Raw genomic sequence first — 23,711 nt, forward strand, 5'->3', positions numbered from 1 at the left:
AAACACGACAGGTAGGAGCTGAAATATCATAGAGAAACAAGACAAAGACAAACTCTTCCTTATTGCTCTGATATACTGCACTACAGTTCAGTCTCCTTTGATTTCCTGCCATCGTCTGGGATAGGGTTGCCATATCTGAACATTAAAAGAAGAGGACGTTCCCGGTGGGTATTACTCCCTGAGTGACGTTTATGTCAAACAGGGATGACTTTCAATATTTATTGCGGTAACTTAGAGGAAAATAGTTCATGAATGCTCAAATTTATTTAAATAACTATCATAACTAAGCTACTTTAAAAATAAATTAGGTTAGAAAAGGTAACTTTAGCTTAGGTTAGGTTAGTTAGGCAGTAATAATTCGACACAAGTATACTTTTGTGTAGTGTGCAGTCGGGAAAAAAGTTGTCCAACGCTCTAAGCTTCATACAGTATGACAAAACAAACGATAATTCTGAACATTAGTGTCTGAGGATGTTTTATTGCATATTAAATTACTTCTTTTAACCTGTAAATACTTTAAAGACGAGTAATATATTATAATATTACGCAATACTGAGAGTCACTTCATAACTAGGCATACCAACTATTCTGAGATGATACAAGCCATAGTGGCAAAAAATATTTTAAGGCTTCATGATTCTTGAAAACTTTCCTTAGTATAAATTAAGAAAAACAGTTGAAACATTCCCTGAAAATAACCACTCAGTCACTAATGAGTATGTGTAATGACTCCATGAAGTCTTAAGATATTGTATTCATTCAGCAAAGATGAAGAAACTCTCGTGGCTGTAATATAGTTTTTAATTTGGTAGTAATGAAGCAAACACTTTAACCTCAACAAGCTGGAGCATATGATCTTCAGGAGTCACTCGCTGGATACTGATGTATCTGCCAGAGACGCCGTCCTTCCTGTCACAGGCGATGTGTCCCTGAGAGATGTCATACGGACCCTTGTAGGTGGAGAACAACGTGTAAGACGACAAGTTTCCAGACTCCTCCCGTACATCACCCACACGAACCTGAGATGTACACAGAAATGTAAATAAAGATATCAGGTGTACATAAAAGAAAAACACAAGGACCCACACCATATATAAGTAAACAAGAATCTGAAAGAACACAGTGTAAAAATATGTACACAGGTAATGTAAACAAACTTGTGGTGTACATAAGTAAAAAAAGACCTGCTTCCATGTTCATGCAGCTTCGGTACACACAGGTGTGTAACACTTCCTCATACACACACTTGTACACACACTACTTCTCACACACCTTGTCGGTACACTACTTCATCGTACACACTTCCTCATACACACACACACACACACACTTCTTCCTTCGTGCACACACACTTCCTCGCAGCTTCCTCGTACACACTTACACACACACTACCTCACACACACTCGTACACACACTACTTCCCCTCACACACACTACTTCCTCGTACACACACACCCTCATACACACACTACCACTCTACACACCCTCATACACACACTACTCCTGCACACACTACTTCCTCGTACACACACTTCCCTACACACCACCCCCTACTTCCTCGTACACACACACTACTTCACACACTAGTACACCACTACACACACTTCCTCTTCACACACTACCCTCCACACACACTACTCTCGTGCACACACACTTCCTCATACACACACACTACTCACACACACACCACTTCCCTGCACACACTACACACACCTCCTCGTACACACCTACCTCGCACACACACCACGTACACACACTCCTCGGCGCACACACTTCCTCGCACACACACTCTCCTCGTACACACACACATTCCTCGTACACACACTTGGTACACACACACTACTTCCCGTACTTCCTCACACACTACTTCCTCGTACACACACACTTCCTCTTACACACACACTTCCTCGTACACACACTACCTCCTCGTACACACACACTTCTTCGTACACACACTTCCTCGTACACACTAGAAAATATCCTAAGTTGGAACTCACTTCGATGTCGTGGGTCCTAAATAAGCAGCAACTGTCTTGTCTCACGGTGATCCTGACTCTGTAGATGGTTCGCGTGTAGCTGAGGTCCACCGCCCACCAGGGGTACACTAGCCTGTAGGCTGATTGGTAGAAGTTGCGTGAAGCCGAGATATCATCACCGTCCACTGCCAAGTCAGAGTTAAGGCTGTGTGGAAGGAAAGAATATAGAGAAATAAAATTAAGAATAAAGATATATACTAAAACGCTGACAATCTCGAGTGAACATAATGCCATCCTCTTTGTCACTTTGCCACAACAAGGTAACAACACAAATTCTAGCTAGATCCAAGTATCAGTGGAAGTTGTCAATAAAGGAATATGTGTGGAAAACATGTGTGTATATCAGACAATATATAAAGGAATGAGAAGCGAGAAACCCTGATTTTGTGGCACTGAGCGTTGACTGTTGTAAAGTGAATACTTTGTGGTGCTTATTGAATAAAGGCTTAACCCCACCATCAAAAAAGGTACACATGGGGTAGCGAAGTTCATCAAGTGAAGGTGTGAGATAATGAAAAGAAATAATAAGGTGGGATTGACATTACTGTATTGAAAACAGAGCAGAATAAAGTATTAAAATAGCATGAACAACACATATCCCTTCCGAGGGTGAGGGTGATAGGCATACATAATGGTCTTGGATATCATGGGAGTACTGGCGAAGGTGAGTTTCCCCTGAGCGACCTCCTCCAGCGTGTTTGTTGGCGGGGTAGCGACCATCTTGAGGGCGTTAGTGTCGACACCCAGACCTTCCCCCTCCAACGTGCAGTTCTTGATGTTGCCTGTGTGTTGATGCTGCTCTTAGTGTGTAATAATAATAACAATAATAATAATAATAAATAGTAATATTAATAAAGAGTAATAATAATAATAAATAACGGTTTATTGACAGAAACATGCACCCAAAGGCTGTAAATACACAATGAACAGAAATGAAATGGATTAAACTTGGTTACACGTGAGAGTGGGTCATTTAACAAAGGCATTCATTACAAAAAAGAGGAGGAAACATTGGGTGAATATACAAGTTACAGAAACCACAGCATGGTGGCATATTTTGTAGGGCTAATGCAGCTGTGGTGTTGGACAGCTGCACATGTGGCGGTCTGTTACCAAACTGGTAGTTGGATATATAATAAAGATCAGAAGGAGCTGATAGGGTCAGGGTAGTAAGTGCCTCTTGATAGACGATTTACAGTAGGAGTATGGCACTGTCGTCCAGGAATCAATTGCCATGTGGTGTTTAGGGTATCAGGACAACTGACCCCCGGAGGATGGAGAGAAATAAAAGGTGAAAAGGGTAGAGAGAGAGAGAGGTCGCTCGTTCTATCCTGGGCCTCTCCCACTTCACCAATCACAATAGTTTACATTTAACCATTATAGAAGTAAGGTAATATATGTGACAATTGTACTGTACGTGAATTATGTAAAGGAGTGTAACTTTAATAAGTCTAGGGATATATTTTAACCTAATGCCTCAGAAATTTGATATAAAAATAGCTTATATTGTTATATCTCAGTTATATGCGTTAAACTGTGGCGACCCGTGGCAGGGTGAAACTATGGGAAAATTTCTTTATGCCATTTGGCTCTGTCTTCCAGCAGTGATTGGGAACCTGGGCGTTAATAGATTGACGGGTCGCGGTTCGGGGTAATGGTTAGTCAGTGCAGTTGGTAAGTTGTCCGGCCTTCTTGGATTATTCCTTGACACTGGATCATAAAGCTCGTTAACTTAGAATTTGGTTGCTGCTTCAACACCTTAAATAAATTCAACCCTAGGTGGCCCTAGGACCGACCAGCCTCGGACGTTATTATATCACTAAACACAGCGTCATCTACCAAACCCTAAGCAACCAAACCTGGCCAAATCCAACCTTACATAAAAAAACACTAATTTAACCCAGCCTAGCTAAATAATCTTGAATCATAACTCACCTAACCAAACATGGACTACTCAATTCTAATCTAACCAACCCCAAGCCTAACCTAACCTAACCAAACTCTAAACTAACCTTACCAAACATCTGATCTAACTGAGTGTTGCTTAATCTGCCCTTAACAAACCCAATTTCACGGATTTAGTAGGAAATTTTTAGCCTGGCTCTAGGTGAGGGTTCGTATCCGGGTCCTGTGAGAGTTGGCCTCTCATATACAGTACAAAGTCGTTCATACTCGCGCTTCGCTTACAATAAAATCCAGTATTCTTCATTTCTGGCCCTATGACCTTTAGTAATGGGTCACCAAAACATTATCAATGTCCGGGATATTGACAATAAACTTACCTGGAAAAAAATGAGTGTCTATATATTTCGGGGTCTAGAAGATACAGGTGACCAAATGAAGGTTAAAGCAATTGGAAAACTGTAAAACATCTCTCTCTCTCTCTCTCTCTCTCTCTCTCTCTCTCTCTCTCTCTCATCGGCGCCAATTTCTCATCTAAAATGCTTTCAGTTAAGCGTTTTGCCGTCATTAATGGTTGTTGATATTTCATAAACCATTTCTTGGGTCATTAACGGTGAGTGAAAGTACTGCTGTAGAGTGACGTTAGTAAAGGTATTGATCTAGGGGGCTGTAAGTATTGTATATAAGTGGACCAACAGCCCAGGGCAGTTATGATCCAGTCCTCATAAAAATCTATTTAAGAAGTCACACTTTTGTTATTTGCTTTCTATTAACATTCGCAGTTGGACACCTTTGACCGGGTAAATTAAGAATAAGAGAGCGAGGGGGAGTGGGAAACTAAGAGAGAAAAATATTGAGAATGAACTGCATAGGAAAATAACAATAAAGGCAGAGAGAGAGAGAGAGAGAGAGAGAGAGAGAGAGAGAGAGAGAGAGAGAGAGAGAGAGAGAGAGAGCTTATCAATACGATTTTTGTGTGTACATTTCCGGGTCTATAAATAGCTCACAATATTCTTTAAATCCGCATATATTATTTGTATTTACTATGAATTGGTAAACGACTTCTAAACTCAGTGGTAAACTATTCACCTCGGCAGCAAAGAGTCCCGAGTTCGATTCCCAGTCAGAGTTGAGATCATACATGTTCTCAGTCAGTTTTACCAGTAACGGAGCGACAGGTATAGTTTACAACACTTCAGTGTCAAGGGTTGCGTTGGGCCTCCCGCACAACCCATCCCAAATGTTTGTTTACGGTAGAGATAAGGTAACCAGCCAGCCATGACTGGGACATATGTTTCCTATTAGTGGTATGTTAGCCAGCCGATAAGGGGGGGGGGCAGGTCAGTGAGACAGTGGTGTACTGTTCATCACTTCACGCCTCAAAAAACGACATTTTAGCTAGTGGGCTTTAGACCTTGGGTTAGAGAAGACCTCCTGCTCCTCGGACTTAAGAACAGGGGCCATACAGTCCTACCAGTGCTACGGGTCTGTGTCTGCAAATCCCCGAGATTTTTGTTTAGTCCAGCGACAAGTTAACACATCCTGTAAAGGAAGTGATCAATGGTGAGGGCCTGTTTGCTACAAGAGCACTCCAGGCCGGACTAATAGATCGAAACGATTAATTCTCCAGGTTGACAAACTCTCCCTTATAACTTACGGTACTGTGGCGTGAATGTGAGTGACTGACCTATCCATGCAAATTATAAGTCCAGTGTATGAAATTGTGCCAAATAAACGTAAGTGCAATTATGTGCCCGTATCTGTGATCCCTCTATTATTATTATTACCAAGGGTAATGATTGATTGGTTGTGACAAATGTTACGAGTTGGGGATTTAGAATATAGTTAAAAGTCTACCCAGATCCCAACAGGCAACAACAACAAAAAACAAAGACAATCGGACTATAAAAGGGTAGACAAAGGATGCGAGTTTTTGTTGTGTATAATATAGTACCATAAATTCCTTAACAAAATATTCAGCTTTCTATAATTTACCCTTAACCATACTTAACCTAAACATTAACAGTATATACATATTTATACAACATACAACATTCTAAAGCATGTGGACGTGGGGAGGCAATATAAGATTACAAATCTTAAGTGCGGAGCTGAGATGGCTGAAGAGTAAGGCTGAGTATTGTAGAAGACGGTAGGTAGTCACTGTGCCGTAGGTTTCCAGGATAGGTGATCCTGTGGTCACTTCCCAGAGTGAACTGAACTCTCATCGAACTGGAGTTTATGAAGAAGACTTGGAGGAGGTGACGCAACAACCAGGATATGGAGAAGGGAAACCCCGGAGTGGTAACTAAGAGTAGTCATACTCAGGTTTCGTCCCTAGATGGCGTTGCTCGTGGTGCTGGGTAGGTAGATCAGGACAATAGATGGCGTGGTTCGTAGTGCTGGGTAGGTAGATCATGACAATTGATGAGGTGGTTCGTAACACAAAGTATAACCAATAACTTATATGGATGTTGGAAATTAATGGAAGTCATTAAATCATCATTTATCAAGTACACAACGCATTGAATGCCGGAAGCAGAGTGAAATTCTACGTAGTGATACACCATAATCTCGGGTGAGTAACCAGTGTGAAGGTATCCGAGTTCTACGGTAAGAAAACCACTTTCCCGCTTTTAAACGTAACATTCAGTCATGTATGATTCGTGTTGTTTGAGAAGCACATCATTACACCTCCACTGTTGACAAGCTCCAGTATACTTCAGTAGACTCGGAGTATCTGTCATTGCACTTAACACGCTGGGTATTTATTTAACTAAGGTGTACACAAAGTTGGTCCTGAGAAACATTATCATACATAGCTGAGGTCGATGGACTCGTTAGAACGTGAATTCAGATCATGAGAATGGATGAATGGATGATGAGTTGACAAAATAATGGAAAGTACTGAGGGAGTATTGTGCCACAAGACTGAAGATGTGACTCACTTGTGAAGGTGTACTGGATGGCTCTCTTCTCCATGGCGAGGGCAGCACACATAATCCCTGACTCGGTCCTGTAGTGTTGTTGCGGCAAAATTTCCGGCGTTAACTCAGGAAGACACTCACTAATTCGCCCGATAGTCACCTTGGTGTTGTGGGCGGCCAACACGATGATGACAGATGCCCACGTCACTGTCCACCCGCCCACGGTCATCACCCAACCCACGGTTGCCATCACTCAGGGTTCTGTTAACACAAGAGGAAATCATAATTTACCATCAACAAAATTTCTCCAATTAACTACAATTCATTAAAGTTTATTTAATTACTTTAACAACGATGTTTCAGGAATAGATCACGTGAACTGCAATGCTTTCCCAGTCGCAATGCCTTATCGCAATGAATTTGTCCCGTTGGTGCAGTCCCGTAAATTATTAAATATTAATGTTGTTTTTAAGTAGGACTCAACTATTACTAATATATTAATCAAGAATAGCCCAACCTTGAATGTAAATGGAAGTGTTTACTGCATTACATGTAGCAACTGCAATGAAAATTATGTAGGACACACTGGGAAAGTATTGCAACTCAGAATTAAACAGCACAAGTACAATATCAGAACAGCATCTGAAAGCAGTGCACTGTTCGTTCATGTTAGGAACAATAATCATCCCATAGATTGGGAAAACAGCTTAGAAGTGTACAAATCATCATGCGTCACAGAAAGACTTCTGGTTGAAGCTAGTTTGGTTAGGGAATGGAATTCTATAAACCTTAGTGATGGTCAGTACAAAACTGATAATATGTAACACAAATTTATTTGTCAGTGGCCGAAGGTTAAAAATGCTTTTTAAGCATTGGAGTTAGATGTAGGATAGATGATTAGTGGGTCCCATATTTTTTACCTGAATTACAGTATATATAATGTAGTAAGAAGAGCAATATGGATGTCAGACGTGAACACTTACAAACAGAAAAAAAAGGTTGGAAGTTTATTGAATACAGAATTTTTAGACGGATTTTTTGCGCTGTATATGACATGGAGGAGAAGGTATAATGTGGAGATCAGGAAGTTGTGGGGGCAAATTAATTCAGGGCAGGATGCAAATGCATTACAGGAGGATCTAAATAAACTGCAGGGGTGGTCTGAAAAATGGCAAATGAAATTCAACACCAGCAAGTGCAGCGTACTTAATATTGGAAGAACAAATACTTATAATGTATACAGCCTTAACAACATCAACCTAGAGAAGTCGACTTGTGAAAGAGACCTAGGGGTACTTGTAAGCCCGGGCCTACGGCCTAGAAAACAGTGCGTTTACTGCGTCAATGTTCGAAATAAGGCAAACAGAGTATTGGGTTTTATATCTAGAAGTGTAAGTAACAAGAGTGCAGAGGTCTTATTGCAACTATATCTTGCGCTAGTCAGGCCGCACCTCGATTATGCGGTCCAGTTCTGGTGCCCCTATTATAGAATGGATATAAATTCACTAGAGTCGGTGCAGCAAAGAATGACAAAAATGATTCCGGGACTTAGAAACCTTCCATATCAGGATAGGTTAAAGAAACTTAACTTGCATTCCCTAGAAAGACGAAGAGTGCGGGGAGATATGATAGAAGTATTTAAGTGGGTGAAAGGAATCAATAAAGGGGATATAGATAAAGTTCTTATAATATCCGAGCAGGATAGGACTCGGAGCAACGGATTCAAGTTGGATAAGTTTAGGTTTAGGAGGGAGATAGGAAGAAATTGGTTCACAAATAGGGTGGTGGACGAGTGGAACAAGCTTAGCAACTTTGTAGTAAGTGCGGGAACTCTGGAAGGTTTCAAAAGGAGGCTAGATAGATTCATGGATGATAGAGAGTGGTAGTAACTCTCGACAGGAGCTGCCATGCACAGGCCAACCGGCCTATTGCAGACTCCTTATTTTCTTATGTTCTTATGTTCTCTCTGATGGTCTGGACACAGCGCGAGGAAGGGGGATGACAGACTTCCTAACGAATGGCAGAGTGGATGGCGTTCGACCACTGGGCAGACAGGTTAAACGACAACAGTAGACAAGACACCGAGGATTTGGCTTCAGGCGTGTAGAATTGGGAGGATACAGATAGCCACAGACAGACATGGAGAAGCTTGGTGATGGAACATAAGGCCCGAGGGTCACTGATATAAGACTAAGAGTATAGTTCATAAGAACATAAGAAAATAAGGAGTCTGCAGTAGGCCGGTTGGCCTGTGCATGGCAGCTCCTGTCGAGAGTTACTAATCTATCTAGCCTCATCATTCCCGTTGGCTTCCACTCGTCCTATTTGTGAACCAGTTTCTTCCTATCTCCCTCCTAAACCTAAACTTATCCAACTTGAATCCGTTGCTCCGAGTCCTATCCTGCTCGGATATTATAAGAACTTTATCTATAACCCCTTTATTGATTCCTTTCACCCACTTAAATACTTCTATCATATCTCCCCACACTCTTCGTCTTTCTAGGGAATGCAATAACAGCAACAGCAAAAATACCTTTGTTTTTGTGATGAAGCAACAGGAACAATAACGCGGGTTGAAGTACAGTAGCGGCAACTGGAGCGTGTGAGCACTGGCCAACGTCTCGTGGTATACTGGCCTCACCCACCACCTGCTGGTCACCTCAGTTACGGTAATAGACGCCGTCCGTCGTGAGCCATAGGTCTACTACTGATATAGTTGTGATGGTGCTACAAATGGCTGCTTCTCATGAGACATGAAACAAGTAGAGTTGTGTTTATTCATGACCGTCGTAACACTGGGACTAGCAAGGTCAGGGACTCCTCCAATATTCCAAGCCTTTACTGGCTGCCTCACAACCTCATCCTTTTGTGGGCGTGAGAAAAAGACAGCCCGTCCAACATGGGAAAGATTTCCAGATGTTACTGGTGCGTTCCTGGAGTCTGACGATCCTTGAGATTTGTTGTTTGATGTGCGACAGAACCACCACCTTTGATATATATATTTTTTTATATTCCAGTAAATTTTGTGAGACAAATATTTTTACCTGTATGTCATACTTTTAATAAGCAAATGCATGTTTTTAGTAACTATTTCTAATGTTTTTGTTTTTTTCACGTGTACAAAGGGTCGGTTTTAGGAGAACAAAAAATAACCTACATGTTGAACAATTGTATGACATGTAGAGATTGTCTGGTGAGAACGATAAAAAAAGAACTCTAACATTTCCCGAGAGTTTATCAGTTCTTCTTTCTCCGTGGAGGATATTTAGTAAAGGTCGTGACATTTATTCGTTGTAACTTTTTCTTGACATTATCACATCACCGGGAAACACACAGAAGGAGAGAAGGTTGAAGAAAATAACTCTGGGATTGTACATTTTTGTGTTGACTCATTTTGTATTAATGCTATAAGCTATTGTTAATGTCTTTGTCTGATTATTTTTTTTTCGGAAAGTTCGCTGACCTTAGACACACGACTGTTTCCGTCCGCTCGTGTTGCTCTTAACTGTTTACCATTTTCATGCTACTCCAAGGAAGACATTTGGTGTAGTTGATGGTACTGATCGTCAGTAAGCTTAAAAAAGAACTCTAGGTTATGTGGGAGACCTTCGTCAGGATGCTTGTGATCGTAAGTCTTGATCTTCTTCAGGCACAAATCTTCCCCGTCAGGACTCCTATACCAGGGTCCCCCTCGCACCTTAGGGTCATATTCCGGAAGAAAGGGCATAGTGGGATCCATCCGGGATGTTACGAGGAACCTTGTTGTGACCTGATACTCATGCTCTTCTATGACCTCCATCAGGTAGATCTCGGTCTCGTAGAAGTTCCTGAGGTACCTCATCACTGACCTGAAGTTCAACTTGAAAGTTACACTGCCAGGACCTCCTTGGTGGAGTTGACGGCAGGTGAACAAGAGTCCCCTAGTGTCTTGACCTGTCATCATTGAGCTCAGGACCGTGTGATGCTGATTCCAATTCAAGGAAACAAACACCAGTGACCAAACTTCTTCGGCTTCCATATGTTTCTTAGGTTCTACGGTTCCCACGATCTCCTGAGGAGGCTGATAGTCGTTGTCAGCTATTTCGTGATCTAACATCTGCGACTTCGAGGTGACAAGCGCCAGTGACTGGACTTCCTCAACGTCCGCATGTTCTTCAAGATGAACGATACAAACGATTTCGCGGAAGGGTTGATAATCATCTTCACACACACAAAGGCTGGTAGGTGACCCCGGCCTCCAGACGAGAAGTATCTGTGATTCATCTGTGGCTTCCCTCTTGAGTACCTTGTCTTCAGGCTCTTGAGGAACCTCGCCAACCTAGAATGTAATGTTGCTGATAGTATATATATATATATATATATATATATATATATATATATATATATATATATATATATATATATATATATATATATATATATATATATATATATATATATGCTCTTTAACCCATAAAATACGATCTCTCTCTCTCTATATATATATATATATATATATATATATATATATATATATATATATATATATATATATATATATATATATATATATATATATATATATATATATATATATATATATATACATATATATATATATATATCTTGAAGAAAGACGAAAGCTAAGGTGCTCCGTTGTTTCCCTTTCCCCGTGTGATTTTATCAAGATTTATCTTATCCAGCTCAGAATCAGACAACATAAGTAAAATATCAGAACAGCTTGGGAAAAAAGCTTAGAAGTATTCAAATCATCTTATGTCACAGAAAGACTTCTGGTTGAAGCTAGTTTGATTAATTAAAATCAATAAACCTTAGTGATGGTCAGTTCAAAACTGATAATACGTTACATAAATTTATTTGTCAGTGGCCCAAGGTTAGAAATGCTTTGAAAACCTTGGATCTAGATGTAGAATAGTTATTTAGTGGGTCCCTTATTTTTGACCTGACCTGATTAGTCAACGTCGCCCCGTTCTCTTAAGCTCCTCTACGTGTGTGTTGGCATTGGTGTGGGGATTAGTGGATGACATCATTATGACCTGACCTCATGTTTAATAAGGTCAACCTGTATATTTAAGCCTCTCTCTGTCCATGTAATCCAATTGCCTCTGAAGATGTCTTGAATAAAGACGAAAGCTAAGGTACTCCGTTGTTTCCCTTTTCCCGTGTGATTTTATCATGATTTATCTTATCCACATTTTCATTGTGGACCTATATGAAATATATATATATATATATATATATATATATATATATATATATATATATATATTTCATTTTTAGTCCATATAACATGCGGACTTTGAACATACAGTATAATCAACGTTGATTATATGTTCAAAGTCCGCGTGTTATATGGACTAAAAATGAAGTATACATGGTACCTCGTGTTTCATACCAGCTGGACTCGGTAAAATGCTACTGACATCCACATAAGCAGCACGGGCAGTTCCCAATGAGAGGTTCACGGCGCCATCAGCTCGATGAACAGGCTTTGTGTGAAATATCACATAGTCTAGAGCTGCTTTTAGTGCTCTTGTGGTATGGTCGGTAGCGTTCCCTGGTCCCATGCATTAGGTCCAGGGTTCGAGTCCTGGCTGATGAGGTCGTTGATTATATATATATATATATATATATATATACATATATATATATATATATATCTATATCAGTCTGTGCTTATTTAACAAGCATCGTCCTTGCCTCCATTTGCATACAAAATACACAAATGGAATTTGATTCAGAAAATATAAATTTAATATCACAGATGTTTATGAAATAATTCAGTGACAAATAATATAAAGAAGACTTGGAAATATTGCAGAAGTTGATTTTGTTTGATGTCAAATGAGTGTAGCCTAGATTAATGTTGATGATCGTGTTGTCTCGTGTGTACCAACAAAGTTTACACCAGAACAAGAGAATAAGTGTTCCCAGAAGGCTATTATTAATTTATCATTACGTCAAATGTAATGCTCTTCCATTCAGTAAAGAGAAGATAACTGATGTGGCTGGGGACCTGGTCTGGCTCGGCTCTTATTTTACACACACGAAGCCTAGATAGATCGTTTAATAGCCAGACATATATTCAATAAAATCGCCCAAAAATTAAAAATGAGTCAGCATGTGCATAAAGGTATACGATGTATATAGACACGGCAGGTACCAAAATAGCACACACGTTGATAAGAGAATACAGGTATACAAACAATGGTAAAAAGTAAGTTGATTTGACAGACGTTACTTCAAATATTATGTATTTGGGGTAAAATGTATTATGGAAAAGAAAAAGGTAATAAGGGAAAATAAGGTACCAGGGAAAATACGATAACAGGAAAACATAGGATAATGGGATAAATATTAATGGGAAAAATAAAGTAATAGGGAAAATAAGGTAACAGAAAAAAATAAGATAACAGGGACAATTAAAATAACGGAAAATATAAGATAATGGAAAAAAGGGAATAACAAGACAATATATTAACAACAAAAAAGAACTATAAGAATGTTGCTTGTTGGTGCCTTGTGTCTGTCATGTTAAGAATACAGATCTCAGTGAAATACTTTATCATCAGGTCATTCTTATCAAAATAATCTCTACCTTCCTGTACTCCCCGGGTCACCTTGAGGTTAGGTCAGGTCACTTTAATTAACCATGAAGTAGTTATTATTTTGCGTTTATTAAGAGAAAGAGAGTAACACGCACTGCCTAACTTGAGTGCTCTGATGACTGGCGTTCAGTTATTTAGAGTTCAGTTGGCCATATTTATGTTACTTTACTGCTGTTTGGTATAATGTGCTTCAACAATCAGAGTTATTTGCTGAGTATTAAGTGGAGTGTGTGGAAGGATTGTTTTCTCCTAATTGTCTTAAAATTGTGATAAATAAAATACTAATCGGGTGTGCCAGAGTAAAAAAAGTGTTGTATCCGCGCCTCACATAACCCAACTTTGTACTTGACTAATACAGCATATGTAGTGTATAAACAGCAGTGTTTTATATCACATTATAAGCCATCAAACCATTCGTCACAGAACAAAAATAATAACTCAGAATTTGTGTCGGTTAATAAACCTTGTGTTTGCGTGTGTGGCGGAGGGGGTTGCTTTAGTGCCAGTGACCATAAGTAAACTTTGAAAATAAGCTTACTGTATACAGTACGTGCACCTTGTCTCATTGCAGCACGGCAATAAAATATTGATATATACACCACTGCCTAGGAAGGAGGTCGTGTTGGCCAAAATATTTCATTATCTTGAAATTATTACTAGAATAGCCTTTAAACACTAAGTGAGTAAGGAGTAACTTTATACACTATCATATTCCCTAGAAGCTTGAATTTGTCTAATGGAGGAGCGAGAGTCTGCCAGTATATTCTTATTTCATGGTATTATTACTAAAGCTGCCGCTACTACTCTGTCTTGTGAAAAAACAAACAATACTGTAAGCAAATTTCTGTAATTCTCTTAATGTTGCGTCAAGGTGCGTACCAGTTAAATAATTAATCATCGTGAATATAATTATTATCGGCACTTTATTGACACAAGAAAAAAGAAATTTAATGTCTCACTTGACGTGGGCCGGAAGTTACATAAAAAAGATACAATTTTTTTATAGTTCAGGCAATAATACGGCAGCCATTACTTTTCTCCTCTTAGCATAGATACCGTGAGTCTACGTCACAGAGAAACAAGCTAAGGAATTATTTTTTATGGAAATATTATCAAAATAATCACCTTTTGTGTCATTAAATGCTGTACTCTTTAATTCCTTGAGTTGTTTGATAAGGAATACTTTATCAGAGATGTAGTTGTTACTCATAAAAAGGAACAGAAGGTAGTATGTGTGTCACTTACTGTAGGGTCCTGGTGGGCGGCTGACACACTCCCACCTGTCGTGTCATCTGTTGTCTTCTTCCACACACGCGGCTTTTTCTTAGGTGTCAGGTATCTTTCCATATTCCCGCTTTCACTACACGTCTTTCCCATCAACCTCATCCTCACCAGTTTCTTCATCCTCTCCAGTTTCTTCATCCTCACCAGTTTCTTCATCCTCTTTGTCTTCGGTAATCTGCCTAGGTAAAGTGACAGAAGACATTAACATTCACAGTCATAATCCACAGCTCGTAACCGGGGCTTCAAATACTGAACTAAATTATCCATATATATTTTTTCTCTCTTTGTTCTTCTTCATTCTATTTATTCTTCTTTCACTTTTTCTTCAGGCATGATTCAGATCTCGACTCCTGCAGCTACACAGTTACGCCCCCACACACCCCTCATCACCCACACACCCGTACTAATTTAAGATAAGTAAGATCACATAAAATTAATGCATATAAAGTTAATTAGACCCGGAGTAAATATTTTTGGGGAAACATCCTTTTGTTCTCAAAAAATGAAAAGAAAGAAAAAATCAATCTCAGAGGGCAGCCATCTTGAAATCCAAAATTGACTCCTCTAAGGGCAAGAATCAGATTGGGTGTTAGCTCCTTGTGTACAGGTTCCCCACTGTGCTGAATATAATCGTGTCTCCATAGTGAAGGGGTTAATCTTATGTTAATTATTACAAGGGATATATCTACCAATCTTCATGCCTTTATCACTAATTTGAACAACTCTTCTCCTTATCCACTGAACCAGTATGAAAAGACTCCTGTGCACGATGCTCAGAGTTCTTAAGAGAAACAATCTAATGAATCAGGCTTCACTCACGGGAGGTGTCGACTCATTCCCGGTTGATCTTATTTTCACAAGTCGTTGTTTTAACGGCTTAACCTATAACTTTTTCTGCCTAAATAATATACCAGTTCCTGGGAATAGACTGAAGAATAAATACACACACATACATGCAGTACATACTGTACACACATCGTCAAGAGTAATAGACTAAAACATTTGAAAATTGCTGGCGTGTCTTACCGTGTTCCATTATAGCACTCAGCACACCTAACCCAACACTACTCGATCGATCAGCACAACAGTTTAACCACTTCACTACAGGGTCGCCACTTTCAATAATTGATTTGATAAACACCAAACGACTTAATTCAGCAGAGAAGACCCAGTACACAAGTGGCTAGTAGACTATCTCCCCTGATAATAATAATAATAATAATAATAATAATAATAATAATAATAACGCCAGTTGTTAATAATTTACGAGTGCATATATGGTATAAATGACGCATAATCGTTATCAGACGATAAGGCGATATTCTACGTGTCACAACCTGACAATTCTCCCAGGTGATAACAGGAGATAAAACTGATATAACCGATATCATAAGTACACCTCTCGCTTAACATCCTTCGTTACCTCTATTATATCTATTTCAACAATTATTTATCTTTTAAACCTCTACAGCGGCCACAGACTCCACCAGCTGCTAGTGCTGTTATGGGTTTTTGTTTAATGAAAATTTACCTCCAAATCCCCATTCTAATTCGGATCATGACTTTGTTTGAACGTTTCCGAGCACTTGAGGTGACCCATGGAACAAGAGAGGATAATAATAATAATAATAATAATAATAATAATAATAATAATAATAATAATAATAATAATAATAATAATAATAATAATAATAATAATAATAATAATCCAGCGACCTTTCTTGCTCCTACAGCAACACCTAACCAGATCACCTGTAAATAATGTCCCGAAAATCAGTTTGTGATTCTAAACTCTCAAGGGATAACAGACGGGTGTACATACAGACAAATAAATGTATAAACTAAACATATATACAGACAATATTTAAGAGAGTAAACAACAAACATATTTACACAGAAGTCAATGAAATATTCACCAACTGACGACAAACTTGTATATGAAAACAAGGAAGATCGAGAATTAGTGACACTTGCCTTAAGATGACGTTGATGATAAACAAAATTATTCCCACAATCGCGAAAAACATCCATACGTCAGGTCATCAGGAAAAACAGCCCATTGAGGTAATGACAGGAAGAAGAAGAATAAATGGTAAATTTAGTGAGTGGATAAACAGTAATTGAGTCACACACACACACACACACACACACACACACACACACACACACACACACACACTCTCTCTCTCTCTCTCCTAACATCCTTAACCTAAATAAGGGGTCCTACCTTGCTACACTCACCCGCAGGGCCAGTACCCCCCTAACAACTTCTACTCTACCCTACCAGCCCTATATACTCCTAATACACGGGCCCTTACCCTAAGCATGGCTCTGGCGGCCACCAGTACCAACCAATCACGTGAACCTCCTCCACTAAACTTTTTTCTCCACATTTACCGAGTCCCAGAAAGACGACCTAAGAGAGAGAGAGAGAGAGAGAGAGAGAGAGAGAGAGAGAGAGAGAGAGAGAGTAGTTTCGTTGCCTTCATCACACTCTGGTGAGAGAACAACGAGAGGAAGGGAAAAGGGGAAGAGAGAGAGGGATGTAAGGGAAAGGGGGGAAGAGGAAAGGGGAGAGAAGTTGGTGTGTATTGTATGAAAGGGATAAAATGATTGATGGTGGAGAACAGAGAGAGAGAGGGGGAAGGGAGGTAGGGAATGAGAGTAGCTGAGGGAGGGGCGGGAGGTAGGGGGGGTGGGGAGGAGAGAGAAAGGATTATCTCCCTTAATGAGGTGGAGGAAAATGAAAGAAGAGAAAGTTTTTCCTCAGGTAGGCATTTAAACAAACACATTTGATAGAATATTTTATGTTCAAAGACCGACAAACGACCGCGACGCGTTGTGGTTGTTTAGAAAGTAACCAGAAAACGAAATATCGTTTCAGATTAGGTTAGGTTAGGTTCAATTAGGATTGGTTAGAATAGGTCAGGTTAGGTTAGGTTTGAACAGGTTTGCTTAGGCTAGGTTAGGTTTGGTTAGATTAGGTTAGGTCAGGTTATATTAGATTTGGGAAAACTCAAGACGCAAAATTCAAGTTTCTGGTTATTTTGAAAACGACCACAACGCGTCGTGGTTGTTTTAAGGTCTTTTAGCCAAACATATACATAAACACGTGTACTGTATGTATGCATATACATACTGTAGACATATACTTACAAGTCCACGAACAAAATTACACACACACACACATTTCGAGGGAATCCACCTTCATCACCTCCATCTCTACTGTTACAACTCCCCCTTCATTAACAAGTATGTGTTTCAACTTGTTCTGCACTTCCCATCCTCCCCCCCCCCCCTCTCTCTCTCTCTCCGGGGACGAGGGCGAGGACCTAGTGATGAACACAGTGCTGTACATGTATGGCCTTAAATCTGTGTGAGCTGTAATACTACTGGACGTCGTGATAAGAAAGGTGCAACTAGTGTTCGCCGTGCCCACATAATAGTGGAGTCTCCCAAGTTGTGGGGTGAGTGAGAGACAGGCAACACGGCCGCCTCACTAGGCGGTTCGACCCAACATATGTGATATAGCAAACTTTGGCTGCCATATATCACCACTTCCCCCACCAGAGACTTTTGGTGGTGAGACAGTTCCTTTGAGTCTGTCTGTATCTCTTGCCTCACCCTCATATACAGTAAGTGTGTGTGTGTGTATATATATATATATATATATATATATATATATATATATATATATATATATATATATATATATATATATATATATATATATATATATATATATATATGTGTGTGTGGGGGCACTGGACCACCGTAGCTTTCATCTTCAGAGAAAACTAATTTTTATGAGAAGTCTTCTCAACGTTACCGCAGTGGATCTACAAAAAATATACGTGTGTGTGTGTGTAATGGGTTTCTGTCATTTGTGTTTTAGTAAATGCTTCTATACGGTATTAAAAATGTTTATATCAGATGCAGCAGAAGACACATTTACCCTCAACAAAAAAATTATTTCAGTAGACATGAGATTTTGATTCCAGAAAATTAAGAGCAACTATACACACACACAAATGTGCACTCCATTATTGATTCTTGAACAAAACTAATATAACTACACATCAGGTGATCAGACGAACTAATAATCAAGGTAGAGCTACATAGCACCTGGGAAGATAATATACTTCACCTGATCTGACTTACAGCACCACTATTAAGTGCAGCATGAAAGATCATCAATTCTAAAGACAGAACTTGTAGTACAGTACCACGTTATGCATAGCAGGATTTTTTTAATCACCTTAACACTCAAGAAATATACAGGGCTACAGGTATATATATTCCAGTCGTATGCATGACATGCAGCTTAAAAAAAAAACCTGCAATTTACAGACACAAATAAAATTACAGTGTACAAAATATAAAATATACAATAATTTTCTTTGCATCTTTTGATCAAATAAAAAAAGAATACCAATTAGCTGAGAATTATCCGGCAACGCTTTATAAAATAAAGTAACCATTGATAAGTTCAAGGCAGCTATAGATCGTATTAGGTCTAAGGGAGGGATCCCTATTATATGCTGTGTCCTGCCTAGAAGGAGAGTTGGCAATGAATGGTTGTCAAGGGCGGTTGGTGTCAACGACCGTCTTGACAGATATTGCAAGTCAATATCTGTCCCATTCATTGACAACTGGGACAACTTCTACGGCAGAAGGGACCTTTATGCTAGGGATGGGGTGCACCTGTCTCGGGATGGGGTGGCAACCCTGGCTGGGTCTCTAGAGGGGGCAGTTCAAAGGATATCGAAGTCTTTAAACTGCTAGGGGAACATATGGGCACGGGGGTGGGGGAAACTGCAGTGGGAGTGGGTAAACAAAGTAAAAGATTACAGGGAAATAGTGTTAGGAATGATGACAAAACTAAATTAAACAGGGAGTTTAAAACTAAACGCGGTAAAGGGAGGACTCAGAACACGACTAACTTAAATGTCTACTACGTGAACAGTAGAAGTATGAGAAACAAAATGAATGATATTAGGGCCTTGGTATGTGTATGATATATATGGACACAAAGTAGTACCTTCAGCTGTATATTATTATATTACTTTTATATTACTCTTATTAATTATGTATAGTAAAGTATTACAGAACATGTATTAATTTTATGTAATATTCTATTTATTGTGCACCATATTATGTATATAAATTATCACATTTATACTTTATGTATTTAGCTTGTGAATGCTGGCATCTGTACAGGCCAGCGCGTAGTAATACATAGAGATGTAAAGAGAGAAGACAGAGTCCTCGTGGCGTGACCACGGGCTTCTGCGTCCTATTGTATATATATCTCCCGTACGAGAATAGAACCTACTTTTAAAGACAACAAGTGTTTGTGTATACCCTCAGTAGTATAGAACATCCTTTGGGTATCTGACAATACGCTAGAGTATGTACCGAAAAAATCGATATAATAGCATTCACTGAAACATGGATCAACCTAGACTCACGTGAGTTGCCGGTCGAATACCAACTTGGGGGTTACAAATTGTTCCATACCGATAGGCAGACCAGGAAAGGAGGCGGAGTAGCAATCTATGTTAGGGATAATCTGAAGTGTGAAATAAATAAGGAAATAAAAACTGAGCAGAATAAGGAAACAATTTGGATAGAATTAAGCGACGGTAGAGAAAAATTAATCGCAGGAGTAATATATAAACCTCCCAATCTTGATAGAGTCAATGAGCGACTTCTCTGGGATGAAATGCACAGGGCTTCCATACACAACAAAGTCTGTATAGTAGGCGACTTTAACCTTGGCCAAATAGATTGGACTGACCTTACGGGTAACTCAGAATCAGAGGATTTTCTCGAGACGATCCAGGACTGTTTCCTAAGTCAACATATAACCGAACCCACATGGGGTAATAATATACTCGATTTAGTTCTGGCGAACAGAGAAAACCTCATTAGCAATGTCGAGGTAGGGAACGAACTTGCAAACAGCGATCACAAAGAAATTAGATTCCAGTTAGATTTTCAGGGCAGACGTAAGGAAAATTCCACTGAAGTACCAGATTTCAGAAGGGCAAACTTTGACAGTTTAAAGAGGCAGCTGAGAGAGGGGGTGTCGCGCTTGGCCGTGAACCTGACAGATGACTCAGACCTGATAACGAGATTTGAGATTGCCGAGTTCCACGACAATTAAAATAATGAGTTACTTAATGCACAAAGGCAGAACATACCATACAAAAAACTCAGATCAGACAACAATGACCCTAAATGGATAAATAATTATTTAAAGAACATCATTGGCCAAAGGAAGGCTATTGGTAGAAGGATAAAGCGTGGCGAAATTCACCTCCAGGATTATTATAAGATATTGGCGAGTAGGGTTAAAACAGAGATAAGGAAAGCCAAGAGGAATAATGAGGTAAGGATAGCAAGGGAGGTAAAGACAAACCCCAAAGGATTCTACCAAATGTATCAAACTAAAACACGAGAAAAGATTGGACAAATACGGTCAGATACCGGCGAGCTCACTGATAACGACGGAGAAATGAGCAATAATTTGAATAAATATTTTTCAACAGTTTTCACCACTGAAAATTTAAATATGATACCCGAGGCACCGACTCTATTCAGAGATAGTGAAGAAAACAAATTAAGCGAGAGAGTAGTGACTAGTAACGATGTTAGTAAGCAAATACACAAACTAAAGCCTAATAAGTCACCTGGTCCCGATGAGATATTTGCCAGAGTATTAAAGGAATGTAAGGAAGAGCTTAGTATGCCCTTAGCAAAGTTGTTTAACATGTCCTTAAAAACAGGTGCAGTACCAGAATCCTGGAGGATAGCGAATGTAATACCGATTTTCAAGAAGGGGGATAGATCACTATCCTCTAACTACCGCCCAATCAGTCTAACATCAATAGTAGGCAAATTACTGGAAGCAATCATTTCAAACTCTATACGAAATCACCTGGAGAAGCACAGATTGATCAATGATTCCCAGCATGGCTTCACAAGCGGACGTTCTTGTCTAACTAATCTATTAACATTCTTTTCATCAGTTTTCGAATAGGTGGACGAGGGGCACAATTATGATGTGGTATATCTCGACTTTAGGAAAGCCTTCGACAGAGTCCCCCACGAAAGACTAATTAGAAAGGTAGAAGCACATGGCATCAAAGGTAACATCCTTAAATGGATTAGGGCGTGGTTACAGGACAGGAAACAGCGAGTGAGCATTAACGGCACTAAGTCCCATTGGAGCAACGTCACAAGTGGAGTTCCCCAAGGCTCAGTACTTGGACCATTATTATTTATTATATACATAAACGACATAGATATCGGCATAGACAGCAACATAAGTAAATTTGCTGATGACACTAAAATAGGACGTGTTATTAAATCTGACGAGGACTCCGCAAAACTACAGGAAGATCTAAACAAATTTTTCGAATGGTCTGAAAAATGGCAGATGAAATTCAACGTGGACAAATGTAAAGTACTCAGTATAGAAGATGTAAACAGGGAAACCAGATACCAGATGAACAACGATGCCATAGAGAAATCAGACTGCGAGAGAGATTTAGGAGTAATGATAAGTAGGAACCTTAAGCCAAGTAAACAATGTGTTTTTGCTCGTAACAAGGCTAATAAAGTACTTGGGTTCATACAAAGGAGTGTTAGTTACAAGACTAGAGAGGTCATCCTAAAACTGTATCTTGCACTTGTGAGACCACACCTGGATTACGCAGTTCAGTTCTGGTCACCGTATTACAGGATGGATATAGAATCATTGGAAAGAATTCAGAGGAGATTGACTAGACTAATCCCGGGCATTAGGAACCTTGAGTATAGAGACAGGTTAAAGCATCTTAATTTGCACTCCCTCGAGAGACGTAGAGCGAGGGGCGACCTGATAGAGGTGTATAAGTGGAAGTCAGGGCTAAACAAAGGGGACATTACAAAGGTACTCAAACTATCCAACCAGGAGCGAAATCGTAACAATGGTTTTAAATTAGACAAATTTAGATTTAGGAGTGAAATAGGTAAACACTGGTTTGGAAACAGAGTAATGGATGAATGGAACAAGTTACCAAATATCATCATTAACTCGAATACGCTGAATAGCTTCAAACATAAGTTGGATGCTTATATGAGCAATAGGGGTTGGGTGTAAACGGGACTGCCCAGTATGGGCCAATAGGCCAGCTGCAGTTTCCTCCATTCTTATGTTCTTATGTTCTTAAACGTACTGTATGTCATCGAGCGAATAAGTATGTCAGCCAGCCTGTGCCGACATATGCTACTGGTTAAGAACAAATAAATTTTCCTATTTTCTAGGCAAGACAAAGAACAGTAGGACTATTATTTTCCACAAGTCACAGTGAGAGATTAGAGTCAGCTGGGAGGAGAGACATAGTACACAAATTCTTCAGAGTGTTACAAGTGTCACAATCCCATTAAATCTATTTGGTATCTCCACACAAGCCCAGGGAGCCAGGATCTAGCGGCCACACACACACACAGAAGGGGGTCTACACACTGTTATTAAATATAATTATGTACACTCTTCCCTTTAGTCAAAAGTTGTTGTCACTCACCACTGGGCAGTTGATGTACTCCCCTTGCTTGCGGTAGACGTGTAGCCGCCCCCAAATTTGCCTGACAGCGGGCCATATTCCCTACAACACACTTCAGTGGTAAATGTGTTATGTTTACTACGACGGATGTGCCAGTTTTCGGTTCAAGGCTGCAGGGTAGGGGTCCAGTTGCCTTTCATATAAGGTAATTATCTGCTTATACCTGACTCTAATTGTATCTATTAATGCAACCCAACATATTGTGATACACTAATGCGCTTTGTATATTTGTAAACACTAATTTCCTCTCATATTTTATCTGGTAAAATTTTAAGCAATACCCGCTCCAGAGATACACTGCAACTTTCTTAACAGGGGAAAACGTGACATCTGTCTTTCAGG

General features: G+C 39.5%; 1 protein-coding gene across 5 annotated transcripts; it reads right to left on the reverse strand.

The window, feature by feature from the left end:
- Window positions 1-785: 785 nt before the first annotated feature.
- Window positions 786-23,455, reverse strand: LOC121874578. Of its 5 annotated transcripts, none has more exons than XM_042378779.1 (7): window positions 23,331-23,455; window positions 14,719-14,936; window positions 9,399-11,183; window positions 6,887-7,126; window positions 2,665-2,818; window positions 1,998-2,181; window positions 786-1,019 (listed from the first exon to the last, which is right to left on the reverse strand). In XM_042378779.1, exons 4-7 carry the CDS (start codon window positions 7,113-7,115, stop codon window positions 801-803), a joined length of 786 nt encoding a protein of 261 aa, XP_042234713.1. In that variant the 5' UTR covers window positions 7,116-7,126; window positions 9,399-11,183; window positions 14,719-14,936; window positions 23,331-23,455; the 3' UTR covers window positions 786-800. The 5 variants fall into 4 exon arrangements, 2 of the variants coding, with proteins under 2 accessions (XP_042234713.1, XP_042234714.1); XR_006090463.1 differs by lacking the exon at window positions 23,331-23,455 and adding an exon at window positions 15,784-15,936; XR_006090462.1 differs by lacking the exon at window positions 2,665-2,818.
- Between the last annotated feature and the right edge of the window lie 256 nt (window positions 23,456-23,711).

Source organism: Homarus americanus, unplaced genomic scaffold (genome assembly GCF_018991925.1).
Source record: "Homarus americanus isolate GMGI-L3 unplaced genomic scaffold, GMGI_Hamer_2.0 scaffold34360, whole genome shotgun sequence".
NCBI lineage: Eukaryota > Metazoa > Arthropoda > Malacostraca > Decapoda > Nephropidae > Homarus > Homarus americanus.

What these genes read in the sequence shown, in the direction of transcription:
- LOC121874578 (XM_042378780.1), bottom strand. Translation starts at nt 7,115, where the DNA reads ATGGCAACCGTGGGTTGGGTGATGACCGTGGGCGGGTGGACAGTGACG. An exon ending in CATCCAGTACACCTTCACAA is followed by an intron (nt 2,819 to 6,886) that starts GTGAGTCACATC and finishes ATCAACACACAG; the next exon opens with GCAACATCAAGAACTGCACG. An exon ending in ATGATATCCAAGACCATTAT is followed by an intron (nt 2,182 to 2,664) that starts GTATGCCTATCA and finishes CCTTCCACACAG; the next exon opens with CCTTAACTCTGACTTGGCAG.